This window comes from Mytilus galloprovincialis, chromosome 6 (genome assembly GCF_965363235.1).
Source record: "Mytilus galloprovincialis chromosome 6, xbMytGall1.hap1.1, whole genome shotgun sequence".
In the NCBI taxonomy this organism is placed as follows: Eukaryota; Metazoa; Mollusca; class Bivalvia; order Mytilida; family Mytilidae; genus Mytilus; species Mytilus galloprovincialis.
Genome location: NC_134843.1, coordinates 16,770,137 through 16,785,969, shown reverse-complemented (window position 1 = coordinate 16,785,969; position 15,833 = coordinate 16,770,137). Strand labels below are relative to the sequence as shown.

Here is a 15,833-nt window from a genome sequence, read left to right as displayed (position 1 = left end):
TGTCAAGACACTTGTCAACAAAATCAAGAACCTTGTTAGACAAATTCATACTATATCAAGATTGATTTTAAATTATTCAGACAAATTAGGAATGTCGAGTAAAAATTCATTCAAATTCAGACAAAAACTGGTCTTTTCAGACTTTTTGACTTTTGTAGTGCAAGCTTCAGTAACTATGTAACCTCAAGTTTCCAAATATTTTACAGGAGCACCAAATTTAAAACATGAGGGTTCTTTAAACTACCCAAGATATATGTTTATGACCTAGAAATGTTTTACTGCAATGGGATGAAGGATTAGCTATCTTCAACTGTCAAATTTAAGGAAATATTGTGTTCGGCCTTTTTTCGTATCCAACGTACTATGATTTGGTGGTAAAACCCCTAAAATGTATTTGCAAAACTTCATATTTTAATTCTCTCTAACTGACATACGCATCAAAATGTCGGACAGTATATCTAGTATACGATATATGATGGCACGTCCTAATGATAATTCTATCACAATAAAACCTACCTCCCATTTTACGGCAGGCCTGTACGGTTAATAATTTAATATCTTCTTCATCGTCACCTGGGGTCTCTATAATAACATCTTTCTGGTTGTGGTCCACAAACACCAATATAACTTTACAGGGAGGTATTTTCAACACACTGTTATCGTTGGTGACCACGAAATCTGTTTCGTTCATTTTTTGATCCTCAGTCGACCCTCAACACTTGGTCTGGTGATTCTTCTATGTTTGTTGTGTGTTTCTTGACTGAAACTTATTACACAGAACTTGTTTTCCAGTTCTTCTGGTTGTCTTCTCTTTATTTGTTCAACAATACTTAGGGACTCCTGAAAATGATATTTTTGACTATTATGGCTCTTAGCATCAAAAATCTAGATTCTAATTTTATACCATAAGAAAGGGTCGTAATGGGGGTACCTTCGAATAAGGATAAAAATTATTGCAAAATGAAGTTAACGTTAATTTTGGTGCATGACGATCAAATGTACACTTTCTTTTAGACTGTGTTCGACGAATGATGTTATTTTTTTTTCAAAAATAATGGTAACGATAATCATTTGACACTGAAATTAAGGGGTTAAAGTTATAAGTCCCTTATAATCAGAATCAGGGCCAAAGAATAGATGTGACGGTGTTTAATCATAATTGCCCAGTGGTTTAACAATAGAAAATTTTATATAATTTTTGCATTAAAAGACAAAACATGCAGGCCTATTGAAATAAAAGACTGTTGGCAGGAGAGGCAAAATGATATACAAAAATGTACATTTTAGTATGACGTCCAATACCACTGAACTAGTACACATGATTGTTTAGGGGTCAGCTGAAGCACGCATAACGGTTGCAGGATTTTCGCGCTATATTGATCAAGACCTATTGGTGGTCTTCGGCGGTTTTCTGCTCTTTGGTCGGGTTGTTGTCACTTTGAAACATTACATTCTCAATTTTAACCTTGCATACTACGCATATCTAATCCATCCCCATCCACACGCAATCGTTCAAATATAAAAATTAAGATCACAAAAATACTGAACTTAGAGGAAAATCAATTCGGAAAGTCCATAATCATATGCCAAAATCAAATTACAAAACGCATCAAAAACGAATGGACAAGAACTGTCATATTCCTGACTTGGTACAGGCATTTTCAAATGTAGAAAATGGTGGCTTAAACCTGGTTTTATAGCACTAACCCTCTCACTTTGATGACAGTCGCGTAAACTAAACAGACACAATAAATAAAATAGTCAAAATATGGGTACATCAGTCATCATCGTATAACAATTTTAATAGGAACAATTTAACAGAAAACAAAAACATCTATCTACAAACACATTCATTGATTTGAGTGTCTGACGTCAGATATTTTTTAATACGTCACATAAATTTGTCGTTCAATGTGCATGCAAACAATTTTAAAATTTACATAGGCAATGTTAGCATCTAGGGTTAAAACATCAAAAGTATGTAAGAATAAATATCAGAAATAGACCGAGATTGAAAATAGTCCACAAGTTATATATAGAATTTATAAGAATCTACAAATAGTTAATTCCACTATCAGTCATCATCGTATAACAATTTTAAAAGGAACAATTCAACAGAACACAAAAACATCTATCTACAAACACATTCATTGATTTGAGTGTCTGACGTAAGAAAATTGTATACGTCACATAAATTTGTCGTTCAATGTGCATACAATCAATTATAAAATTTACATAGGCAACGTTAGCATATGGGGTTAAAAAATCAAAAGTATGTAAGAATAAATTTCAGAAATAGACCGTGATTCAAAATAGTCCAAAAGTTACATATAGAATTTATAAGAATCCACAAATAGTAAATTCCACTACGCAATTGAATGATTTTGACGTTTATGGTTCAACGTATTTTGTAATTCATAATAGAAATATATCATAATGACATAAACTAGAACAATATCATACTGACGGGATCTTCTGAAGTACAGAGTCACGTTATAAGAACCAAAGAAATACAAAAAGTCGCATATACAAATAGTTATCAAAAGTACCAGGATTATAATTTTATACGCCAGACGCGCGTTTCAAAGCACGACACCAAAAATTGAAAGACAATACAAACACATTGACGAGATGTACAAGTACCGAGCCACGTCAAACGGATATCACATAAAACCATTCAACAGTAAAAATAATCTTAATAATAGAACAAAGACAAATGAAAGAACTATAAAACACGTTGTTAAGATAATAAACAACATCAGTACGCAGAATCTATACATCAAGACCATCGTGTATTATTTGTGAAGTTGATACGGAATATTTATCAACAAGGTCTTGATACCTTCCGATGAACTTTTTTTAGAAAAAGGACGAGTCGTTCTTTGACATACCCCTGGTTAATTAACTTTCTACTCAGACACTGATGACGTTTTACAAAGTCTGAGTAGGAGCTGCAAGCTCTTGAATATCGAATAAGTTAGGAAATATATATATCCCATATGCAGGTGAAGTTACATATACATAAGGTATATTGCTACTAAGGTGGGGGAAATTTATAATTTCAAAATCAAAATCGTCTCGTTTGTCATAGATTCTGGTACTGAGATGACTGTAAGTCAAATTCGAGATATAAGTCTAAAAATGAAGCGGAGGAAGCCGTGTCTGTTGTTTCTTTAATCTCTAGTTCTGGGGGATATATAAATGGAACCCAATCAGAAATTAAAAGTTCGGATTGTTTATGGATAGAACATCATCAATATATCTGAAAGTGAAATTAAATAATCTGGCTTCTTTGATCCTCTTGTTTTTGACAAGTGTCTGGATGAACTCCGATTCATAAGAAAATAAGAAGAGGTCGGCAAGAAGAGGCGCACAGTTTGTTCCCATAGGAATGCCGACAATTTGTTGGGAAAGTCTACCTCCAAACTCAACAAATATGTTGTCGATAAGAAACTCCAGCATACTGACCACTTGTTCTTCTGTGTAGCATGTTGTACCTTTTTGTTTGTCACTGTTAACAAAATATGCCTTATGAAATCCCAAAGTAATAAGTTTATAGCGTATGCTACTATTTTTATGTTGAAAGGCATTGTGGATTATTTCTTTAAGGCGATTTTTCAATTTCACATCGGGAATGGTGGTATACAGGGTTGAAAAATCGAAAGTTTTGATAGAACTTATTTCAGAAAAAGACCGAGATTTAAAATTGTCTAGAAGTTCTTTAGAATTTTTAAGAATCCACATATGGTTAATACCACTACTCGAGTAAACAGTTTCACAGTATTTCTGAAGACCCTCTTTCACTGCGGACAGAATTTTAGTCAATCTAATGGATAATTCTTTAGTGGAACATGAAGATGAGCCAGCAATATACCGTTGTTTGTACGGAATTTTATGAAGCTTTGGTATCCAATACTAACAAGGTAAGTCCTCCGATTTGGTGTTCAATGTAATGTTTATTGAAGCCATGAAGGACTTATGATTTGCTAAAACCTCATCCTTGTCAAATGATATGTCTTTGTATGTGGGAATACCTGATTGCTCCTTTATACCCAATTCTTTTACAAGGCATTCGTAGTAATACGATTTGCATACAAAGACAATATTATTTTAAGCTTTGTCCGCAGGAACAACAACATACTTATCATGAAGAGATGATAGACATTTCATGGCCTCTTTGTCTCTAAAAACAGACTTTGGTCGATCGTTCACACAGTTTTTCAACTTGTGAATGCGACGTTTTATCAGAGACCTGATAGTTTTAATCCATTCTGAAAAAGTGCCAAGTTCAACTTCTTCTCGCTTAGCCCATGCTCTGGCGTAGTCCTCAATGGAATCCATAATTATTTTGAAGTTATGGTTCCAATTGATGTGTTGGGGTTCTCCTAACTTCGGAGCATGAGAAATCACCTTTTGGAGATTTTCATGTTGAATTGTTTAGATCCCCAGTTATAACATGACCAGGGGAACTGTAATTATAAGGCGAGTGGGAACAGTCACATGTCGGAGGTTTTTTTTATGTATTGTTCTAAGTCAAGGTCCTGCAATGCTTGTTTTTAGTTAAATATTTTAGGTGCAATGGTTTTGGTGTAACTGTAGGATACAATAGGAAAATAAATAGGAATTTTAGATGTTACCTCCTTGTGATGTAGAACGTTGCAGATATTGATTGCATCAATTCCTCTATTGGCAAAATCAACAGGAAGGAATTTCCTCTTTTCCTCATGTAAAGGTTCCGATCTTACTGGTTTGAAAGACGGAAAAGAGCTACATCACAAATAATACTGACTAGTCTGTATATTGCAGAAAATGTATTGGTGCCTCCTTTGTCAAGTGCATAGTCTGTCAAACGTTTCAGAAAATTAACTGGCAGTGAAAAGAGAATAGTTCTTATATAATGTAACCTTAGTGGATGATGAAGATGTGAAAGAAGGTCATCAAAGCTCCCAAAGGGTGATCTATATTTGGAAGACTTTTTTACATTAGGCCGATGGTAATGTTTTTGCCCATGACTACGTTGTTGTCCTAAGGTAGTATTAAATAAACTCATTACATTAACATCACTGCAGGCAGGACTTGACAAATTTCCTACTCCTTTTATATTATCATTGCAACAATATGGCATTGCAGTCCCTAACTACCTTATCCAGAAATTTTCTCTATCTTTGCGGAAAGGAGTATACTTAGTACAGGGCTATTTGTGTGGTGATAAATTTTCTCAATGATGCGTACTTTCATAGATAAAGAAGGATCATGGTCCGGTTGATTAAAATGGTTATAAAGAACCATAAATTGAGGATCTTTATTATCAGACCGGTGTTGATTCACTCTTTTACGCAAAGTTTGACGAGTTTCACAAACATAAAGTAGTCCACACAAAGTACATTCGATTCCGTACACGACATTGTCCGTGGAACAGTCCAGAGGCTCGAAATACATTGTGACATATATTAATTCTCTTGGGAAAGCAAGGCCAGCTGCATTTGGCTTACATTCTGCTGTTATCATTTTTGCACAATTCAGCGGATGCTATTCTTCTCATGGGCGCATCCAGAACTTTTCATAGGGGACCTAAATGGACCAATTCCAGTCATGCTTCAGTGATTCTCTGTATGATCAACCAAAAATCCCCCCCCCCCCCACCCTGAAATCTACCTTTGCTTCTTATCAGACAAAAATTGTACTCACATACTGCAAAGATAGCTTATCCTTGTTTTCTGTTAGATATCTTATTTTCTTTTCAATATCATCAATCTTGTGATTTCTGCTATATAACAGACCCCCACATATGGACAAAACAGTGATAACAAAAGCAACAGTTGTTCTCTGTACCAGTACCCATTTGTCTTCTATGTCTAAAACAAATGTTTCTATAAATCAAAATTCACATTTTTATGAACTATCATGAAAGACGTTATACTACTAATTTTAACATACTGCAAGGATGGTTTATCCTTGTTTTCTGTCTTCTCCATGTCGCCAATCTGAGTTCCTCTATTAAAAAACTGATTACCCTATACGGTGAAAACAACCAGAACAAAAACAACAGTCATTTTCTGTACCAATAACAATTTTTCTCCGATATTTAATAAAACAAAAAAGGTACGATGTAAATAATTTCGAATTAAATCTTCTGCATTGTTAAAGAGACACAACATTATAACTTATTCATATATTTGTTTTGAAACTTCTCTTTCACCGGGTTGAAGGCAAATAAAGGTAACAGTATCCCGTTGTTCAAAAGTCAATTATTGATTTAGAGAAAGCAAATCCGGGTAACAAACGTAATCCGAAGGAAACATATCAACTACTAATGTAAGAGGAAAACAACGAAACAACAGAAACACTGAGGTGTAAAACACAACGACAATGCGATATACATAGAAACGAACTATAACATGAAAACTGCTATATTCCTGACTTAGTACAGGACATTTACAGAAAATTGGTGGGTTAAACCTTGTATGTGGCTAGTCGAACCTCGGGCTTTATGACAATGTTAAATATCCGCTAACATGACAACATTACATGACAGGAACACAGTACAAATAAATGCAAGATCATTCAGGACAAAGAAATGCAAAAGTAAATAATATAACAGTACATTTAGACATGTTAACCACAGAATTACAAACAATACCATAAATAATTACGGACAGTACACAAAAACAGCATAATATAATTACGAACTATGCAAAATCCTCCTCTCAAATGAATAGTAAATTAGGTGAATTCAAACATACATGCAACTGTGAGTTACGGTACTTACCTATACTTAGATTTTCTGTAGTTTTGTTTAACGTGTGTAATCTATCGGGTATTTTTGTGATCTCTTCGCCATGGGTTTTTACTTCTTTTAATACAGAACCGACTGATTGATCTGTTTTATCTAATTTCACTCCGATTTCCTTTATTTCTTTCTGTTGTACAGTTTCCACTAATACCTTTAAGTTGGCGAGCATTAATGGTAGAAACATTCTGATAAATTGTTTTCACATCTTTTTTAATCATTTGAAAAGAACTGTTTACGTTTGCATTATTATCAAAAACATAACTTTGTGTAAAGTTTTTTAACTGAATCAATTCTTTATAGTTATCATGTATCTTTTGACTAAACCTGTTGTTTTCTTGTTGTAAAAATGATGAATCTTTGTTGAATTTTTCCATCTGCATATTCACATTTCTAAGTCTTTCAGCATTGCCTTTGAGATCATCTTTTAAAGGGAGACATTGTTCAATAGATCGTTTTACTGTATTCATTTCTTCTTTCATTGTCCCAATAATAATATCTTGATCTGTTATTACAGTTTCTAGCTTTTTAACCGCGCTATCTAACTCAGACTTTTTCTTGCTCAACCCTTCTTTCATTTTTGTTTCAAAATCATTTTTTATTGATCCAACCAACAGAATAAGTTCACTTTTGAACATTTTACTGGCAACTGTCATTCTTTCTTCATTTCTTTTAATTCTTTTTATCGATACTGTGCAACTTTCTGTCTTCCTTACAAGATTAGCAATTTTTACATTTGATTCTGTCTCTAACTGATTTACTTTTTCAAGCAAACTTTGAGTGCCGGACTGTAAAGTGGCAACTTTTGTATACAATGATAAATTCAAAATAAGGATTCCCAATATTCTGAAATGAAACAAATGATGTGTAAGTATGCTTGCAGGAAAAAAATTAGATCACAAAAATACTGAAATTCGAAGAAAATTCAAAACGGACAAAAAAAAGTCCCTAATCAAATGGCAAACTCAAAAGCCCATCCACATCACACGAATGGATAACAACTATCACATTTCTCACTTGGTACAGGCATTTTCTTATGTGGAAAATGGTGGATTGAACCTTGTTTTATACCTAGCTAAACCTATCACTTGTATGACAGTCACCATACGCGCCATATGCACCAAACGCGCGTTTTATTTAAATCACTACAAAAGAAAACCCTTGTTAAACAAAATATCAAAACTTTGCTTCCGTTCTAAATCTCAGCAGTCATAAAATACTTATAGAACTGCATCATTATTTGATGGTGGTTTCCGTACCCAAAGATGACATACTCAATCGGAACAATTACACAATGACAATATTTGCAATTAAATCGGTTTTATGTTGTTTGCTAACTTGCTTTAAAACAAAGCACAATAAATGCCGAGATAAAAAAAAAAAGCATCCTGCTTTGATATTGGTACATGTAAGTTTTACATGAAGTGATTTCTTTGCTATTTTTTTTTTTGTAAAAATAATCATTATAAATACCAGTATTAAATTTAAGACGCCCTAAGCGCGTTCCTGATGAAGGTATATTTAAAAAAGCGCTTCGGAAATTGATAAACGTGTTGTTTTTTTATCTATCAAAACTCATCGATGTCGCTCGATCGAAAAAATCATGACAAAATAAAGTACGTGGTGGAGGTAGGTGTTTGATTCGTTTATATCAATACTAATCAAGACACGTTCGCTCTATGACGGCATCCATTTTGTACTTTTAAATAATCCAGTTTTCTCAGAAAGAATTACCGATAAGAAAATTGACTGTGTTTGTCAAATTAGACCAGAGTCAACACTTTATTCCGGATGTTAGAAGCACTGTTTTTAGCAATGGATATACCAGCAAAATTCGAATATTGTGTTTATTCTTTAATCTTATATGAAGAATTTCTTAAATTTGATGAAATTTTTTTCAAAAATATTGTATTTACTCAACATTCAATCCCAGTATACAGAACCTGTGACAGTTTTGAAGGTGTTATAACTAGGAAGTGTGTCTGTGTAAGTTTTACATTAAGTCACAGAAGAGATATGTATGCCCTCAAGTTTATAAAGCGTCAATTTATTCAATTAGAAAGCAAAATAGATGTGAAAATTGAGTTATGATTTAGAGCGACAGGATGCATCAAAATCTTGAATTTAATAAAACTGGTATTGACTTGAATGCAATGAAATGAAAATCTGTAATGTGCATATACATACAAATAGTATTTGTTAATTCAAAAATCAATTCATCGTAATCTTCAATAAAATAACGAACTTCACTATTCTGTAGGTGACAATGCAAGGTTATTTTGTACTGTTTTATGAGCTTTCGTTTTTTATTGTACGTGTTTGTTTTTTATTCTGTGGTAAGTCACCACTTCGGTGTTGACATGAACATCAATTATGAGGTCATTTTTATAAATTTACTGTTTGCAAAAGTAATAATTATTCTAAATACTAAGGATATTCTTATCCAAGGCATAGATAACCTTATCCGTATTTGGCACCACTTTTTAGAATTTGGGTCACCAATGATCTTCAACTTTGTACTTGTTAGGCTTTCTTTACTATTTTGATCTGAGCGTCACTGGTGAGTCTTATGAAGACGAAGTGCACGTATGGCGAATTAAATTTTAAGCTTGGTACCTTTGCTAACTACTAGCATGTCGAAATGTCCTATTGCAATGTTTATGTGTGTATTTCTTTGTCCTAAATGTTCTTGGATTGATTTGTACTGTAGTCCTGTCAATGTTATTATTTTAATGTTATATATAACATTGCCATGAATGCACGAGGTTTGGCTAGCGCAAAAACCAGGTTCAACCCACCATTTTCTTAAAATGTCCTGTACCAAGTCATGAAAAACGTCATTATTATATTATAGTTCGTTTCTGTGTGTGTTACATTTTGGTGTTGTGTTTCTATTGTGTCGTAGTTCTCCTCTTATAATTGATGTGTTTCCCTCAGTTTTAGTTTGTAACCCAGATTTGTTTTTTTCTCAGTCGATTGATGAATTTCGAACAGCGGTATACTACTGTTCCCTTTTTTCGAATGAAATCTGAAGAACATCTTTTTTCCCAGATATCTTTCCCTTATAATTGTGACCCTTATTTATAACCTCCTTATGCAAATTATATACTTTTGATTAACAATATGTACGAAATAATAAAACAATCTATATATACCCCAACAACACCAGAATTATTAATGGAGACAGTTGTCTGTTAATATGATGTTTCTCTGATGTCATTCTTGAATAGCGGCTTGACTGATCGGTTTGTCTCTGTGTCAGCTAACTTTGTGTCCTCTGCTTTATCTGCTCCACAAACTTCTGTGCTCGGGTTCTGCTATTTTCGAGTATTTTTAAAATAAAAGACATACTATCATTCGCAAAACAGTCGTAAAGAACGTGCAATGTTCTGTGTTTTTACCATATCGAACTCACAGAAGATAACAGAAGACCTTGAGATGACTTCCTAAAGAAAGAACAGATCTGCATTTTAAAGGTATTCTTCCTTTACAAAGCAGAGTCCATCATGACTGACGAATAAAAGTAACCCAAAAGTGTAATTCTTAAATATGTTAAAAAAAACACAGCTAATACATTTTAAATTTATGATAGTGTGCATAAAACATTGCTGATAAAACTTAAAGAACTATATATTCATATTTACAGAATAATCGTCTAAATACAGCATGTCATACAATGTAGAAGACAACTGACCAGCCGAGGTTTTTGTTTTTGATGGTAGCTCAATCTCTAGTGTTCTTCGTGGTGCGTTGTATACTAGCAGTTTTCCTCTTATCTTTTTCAGTTTTTTTTTACCGTTGTTGTTTTATCGATTTTTTTTCGACGTATGATTTTGAATAATACCTTGGAATCTTGGCATTTTTTACTATAAACATTAGTAATAATGCCTAAAATGAGAGCCATTTTAAAAACGTTAAAAAAAGATATTTAAGAATGTTCAGTACTATTACTTCAAATGATTAAATTATTATCTTTCATTTTAAGTTTAAAAGGGGGGATGACAATCATGAATATACACGTTATTCTATATTATAAAACTCACCCGCAAATTTAGAACTTATTAACATTTAATTTGTTAAAAAATATTGTAAATTGTTAAGGTTCAAAATGTGAAATTGATACTTCAAGTAGCTAAAGAGTGGTTAACACTCACGAATACCGCCAGCTGTTATCTTACATGTTTGTTATGTCGTGTTAAATGGTTTTTATCATTAAAATGATATCGTGTAAATCGTAGATCTTTAAGTGTCTTCAGTTGAAGGTTGTATCTTGACCTCTTGAGGTCATTTATTTAATGTTTTTATTGTTAAGAAGGGATCGACAGATATGCGTTATGTAATGTATTCTTTTGTTTTAGAAATGACTGCAATACTAATATTGATTATGACTGCGAAGAAATAACATCATGCACGTAGTGCACACTGTATAATCCGCTCAATGTGTCATTTGAAAGAAGTGTGCACTATATTTGTTAGGTTATTTAAAGCATTACTTTTTGGGTTCGTGTTGCTAAGTCTTCAGTTTTTTATGTTTTGTCTTATGGACTATTGTCTGTTTGTCTGTTTTCTTTTTGTATTTGATTGCATGTGCATATTAAATTCATTTAAAAAAAACACAATGCAAAAGACATTCAAACTATTATTATTAACTATTACATTGGTTGCAATGACTTACCGTGATTTCCCAGTGTAATAAAAACTGATAATTTCACATGTGAAATTAACTCTGTCCTTTTATTCCTCAAATATCATACAACAATAGTTCTTGCAAAGACGTTGTCGATAACGTCGAATTAATGCAAATTGTGAATGCGTAGAAAACGATATAGTTCATTAAATTTTCTACTTTAATTCTATTGAAAAGCCCATTGTCAATGTTATAAAAAGAAAAATTATTCAAAGAATTCAAATATCGAAAAATATTCAACTCGTAACCGAACATCAGTGCTAATTAACAGATGCTCAGCGTATTTGAATTCTTTTATAGTTACTTCTTATTCATGAACAGTAATTATTCATTGAAACGATTAATCAATTGACATTACAGATTATTTAGAAAAGTATGATACCTTTTACTGCTCGTGGTCGTCCCTGTATTTATGATTGTTTCTTGTGTACTAATATTTGTCTGTTTGTTTTTTTTTCATTTTTAGCAATTGCGTTGTCAGTTTATTTTCGATTTATGAGTTTGACTGTTCCCCTGGATTCTTTCGCCCCTCTTTTGGTCTTTGGAGGATAGATGTCTCATTGGAAGTAATACCACATTTCATTTTTTTATATTAAGAAACCAAGGTTTTAAGTTTATAAGGCAAGGTACGGCTTTCAACATGGAACCTTGGCACACACCGAACAGCAAGCTATAAAGGTCCCCATATCTGACATAACTAGTTATAAGCATTCCTTATGGATTTTAATCAAGAAATGCGCTTCAGGGATTTAATTATGCAAATCACAAGGAGGACATACTTGCCTGATACCTTAGATATGAAAGACCAAATTTAAGACATTTTTTTAGGTATGAAAACATACATTTTTTTCATGTCTTCTGGTTTTCTTTTAATGGCTATCTTGGAAAACGAGTTGAAACATTTGAGCACACATCAGCCTGATTAAGATTGACTCAGCATTATTTGGTATAAAAAGAAGATGTGGTATAACTGTCAATGAGACAACTCTTCACAGCAGACCAAATGACATATAAATTAACAATATAGGTTAAGTTCATTTCCTGTATTATACAAATACAGATACGAAGGTGAAAAAACTATTTTACCATTAGTAACGAATATGTTACCAATGCAACTCCAAACTATTCAAATTGATCATTTTTTTTATACCGGTTCATTCGTGAGAATCATAACAAACAAATATGTCTTTTGGTATTTACTTGTTTTTTATTGTTATCTCGGAAAAAAATGTTATATTCGTCATGACGCGCGTTTTTCGTATCAAATTATAAGCCTGGTACCTTTTATAACTATTTGAACCAAGTTTGATTTAGAGTGGAATATTTTCTTTTACCAAATTTAAATACAGAAAACAAAATATGAAATGCCACCCTCATTTGAAGTAAAGAAAAGACAATCCAGTCTATTATAACATTAAAGGTTATTGAATAGCAAAACAAGGAAGATAGGAAGGTTGATAAGAATACAATACGGGGGAATAATTAAAATATGTGAACATGTAAATCATGAAATCTAACTTATAACCACATTCGTTACCCACGTCCCTCCCTGGAACAAAACACTCATTGATCTCCTCCCGTGAACAACCAGTTATCTGTTATATATCTATAAAACAGTTCTTTGCTTTTAAGTCTCAAGAAAAAATAAAACGTTCATAGAGGTCATTATTATCTAAACTGATTAAGAGGCAGAGACGCACTGACTTGAAACAAATATTACAACATTCCACACCACACTAAATTAGTTCTTCTAACCTTTTACCGGTGTATTCAAATTTGTATTTGTTTATCATTGTTTGCACCAAATGTAATTTTTTTAAACCGCGACTTAACCATGAAATACATGTCTTACCTGATTTTGATGTGTTTACATACTTTAGATCTGGAATTAATCTTTATCATTAAAGTCGAATCTTAAACAGTTATTAAGTTAAACAATGCATACACCATTCTTGAAGATTTCAGGGATTTCCACAGATTTTTATTGTTAACTTGATTTTTAAACATCGGGTTATAACAATTACCTAATTGTAATAGATATTTGTAATGTGCTTATTCAAAAGATTTTACATCCGCTTAGATACAGGCGGATCGATATTGTATGTGTCATAGTTTGAACAAATAAATTTTCTATTTTTATACCACATACAAAACCTAACAGTTTAACTGTTCTGATACAACCCTTCATTTCATATCCTTTAAAAAATCTGGTATACAATCTTTCTGTTCTGAAAGTTATAAAGGAAATGATAGTTTTTTTTTAACAGCGGTATACTACTGTTGCCTTTATTTTTTTTTTGAAGACATTAAACAAGTTTGAAAATGCTGTAATATCATATTTCATAGAAAAATGATCTGTGGTTTGTATATATTGCGGTGTGTCACATCTAGATAATGTATATAGATTCACATAGATACTTTTTTTGGTGTAAATAATTCCTTTTTTCTCTTTCAAAGGCATCATTTTCAGGCATATATTTTATATAATGCATTGTTTAAAATATGTTCCATTCAATTTTTTATGATCCAAATCATTCTTGCTTTTCCTGTTTTTTATGACTTTTTAATAGTAGGAAAATGCATACTCTTCATACCAGGTGTTACTAAATTTAAAGTAGGAAAAGCCGTTTTGATTGTCTTCATTTGAATGGTGTACTGATTCTATTTGCATGAACAAATGCTTTTTACAATATTCGACTGTATTTGCGGGGACAAACGCTTTTGTCAATATTTAACTGGCATCGTCCCTTTTTTATATTAAAAGGATGAAAAATTAGCATAGAATATCCTTGGTTCATTATGTAGCTTTGTCATTTTGCTTAGATTTTTTGTAACCTATTCTGACATCGGACTCGGACTTCTTTTAAACTGAATTTTACTGTGCGTATTGCTATGTGTTTTTTAATTCCATATTGGCTAGATGTATAGGGGAGCGTTGAGATCTCACAAAACGTGTTTTAAACCCGTCGCATGTTTGCGCCTGTCCGAAGTCAGAAGCCTCTGGCCTTAGTTAGTTTTTTATGTTTTAAATTTCATTTCATTTATATGTTAAGGAGTTTAGTGTGACGTCCATTTTCACTGAACTAGTACAAAATGTTATTCAAGGGACAGCCGAGGACGGCCTCCGGGTGCGGGATTTTCTCGCTGCGTTGAAGACCTATTGGTGGTCCTAGATTGTTGTCTGCTCTTTGGTTGGGTTGTGTCCCTTTGACATATTCCCCATTTCATTTCTCAATTTGAACGAATATCCATGCTGCTTTTCATAGTCTTATTGAAAACTATAATGCATGGATTTAAAACTTTGAAATAAACATTATTTGAATTCTTTTAATATGAAAGTCAAAATGAACACAGAACACAAGCATACATAGAAACTGCATAACATTTAGTAACATACAAACAAGCACTCACAAGTTTTCATTTACAAAACAAAACTAAACTACAAGCGCTTCTCCAGTAAGCCAGGGTTTTGGTCAGATATGATTTGAATGATGCAACATATTGACATTTTATTGTTCTAATTATGAAGCGTGTGAAGTAAAGATCCTCTTCATATTTTTTTCAATTGAAAAAAATATTTCAGTTACATCACTATTCAAGCACACACACAAATCGTAATGGAGTTTATCAGGAAACATATATGTGATATGAACTGACATCGGTATCATGTATATTATAGTATCATTTTAACAATGCAAGCAAGTACATTAATGGGTTTCATGCATCAACTGAAATTAAATCAAAATACAGCATAACGTAAGAAAAACACAACTAAAATTGTTAAGAGTTTGTTATCTGATGATCCCTCATCGTTTAAATAAAATAAAAAGAAAAGAAATAAAAACATCCAGTTGCCTAAAATATTAATGATTTTAAAAAAAAAGTGTCAACACGTGTCAATGGTTAAAAAGTATTACGTCTCATGGTATTGCCCGGCCAATAGATTCTTTTTGTGTGCTGTTAAAAGTTTCATATACACTGAAACATCTCTGGTTGCGTTCCAATCCCCTTAAGTCTAAATGACGTGTAAAAGCAGACAATTCCTGGTTATACAAGTTACCCGGAAGTAACTGATTTGATCCTCTGTCCCCCACATATGTCACAAATACATCAGCTGTAAAATAAATATCGCATGTTGAAAGAAAGTTACTCATTCACGAATATGACCTACCGAATTAGACTATTTACCGGATTTCTAATTACATATTAAAGCAACACGACGGGTGCCACGTGTGGAGCAGTATCTACCTACCCTTCCGGAGCACCTGAGATCATCCCCAGTGTTTTATGGGGTTCGTGCTGCTTAGTCTTAAGTTTTCTATGTTGTATATTCTGTACTATTATTTGTCTGTTTGT

At 32.7% G+C, this 15,833-nt stretch overlaps 1 protein-coding gene and 1 long non-coding RNA gene across 4 annotated transcripts in view; both read right to left on the bottom strand.

Annotated features, from left to right (window-relative positions):
• The window catches only part of LOC143079071 (uncharacterized), an 87,944-nt gene that overhangs the window by 50,069 nt on the left and 22,042 nt on the right, over window positions 1-15,833 (bottom strand). For 2 of the 3 annotated variants that reach the window (XM_076254232.1, XM_076254230.1), the window contains one exon: window positions 14,800-15,591. The exons of the other annotated variant lie outside the window; for it this stretch is intronic. In XM_076254232.1, the coding sequence (XP_076110347.1) occupies window positions 15,398-15,591 (194 nt within the window). In that variant the 3' untranslated portion in view covers window positions 14,800-15,397. Of the gene's footprint in view, window positions 1-14,799; window positions 15,592-15,833 lie in introns of those variants that run through there. 3 annotated transcript variants of the gene reach the window in all.
• On the bottom strand, window positions 6,961-13,442 carry LOC143078010 (uncharacterized). The gene is made up of 3 exons (XR_012978991.1): window positions 13,330-13,442; window positions 9,946-10,107; window positions 6,961-7,636 (listed from the first exon to the last, which is right to left on the bottom strand). It is a non-coding gene; the product is annotated as an uncharacterized LOC143078010 (long non-coding RNA).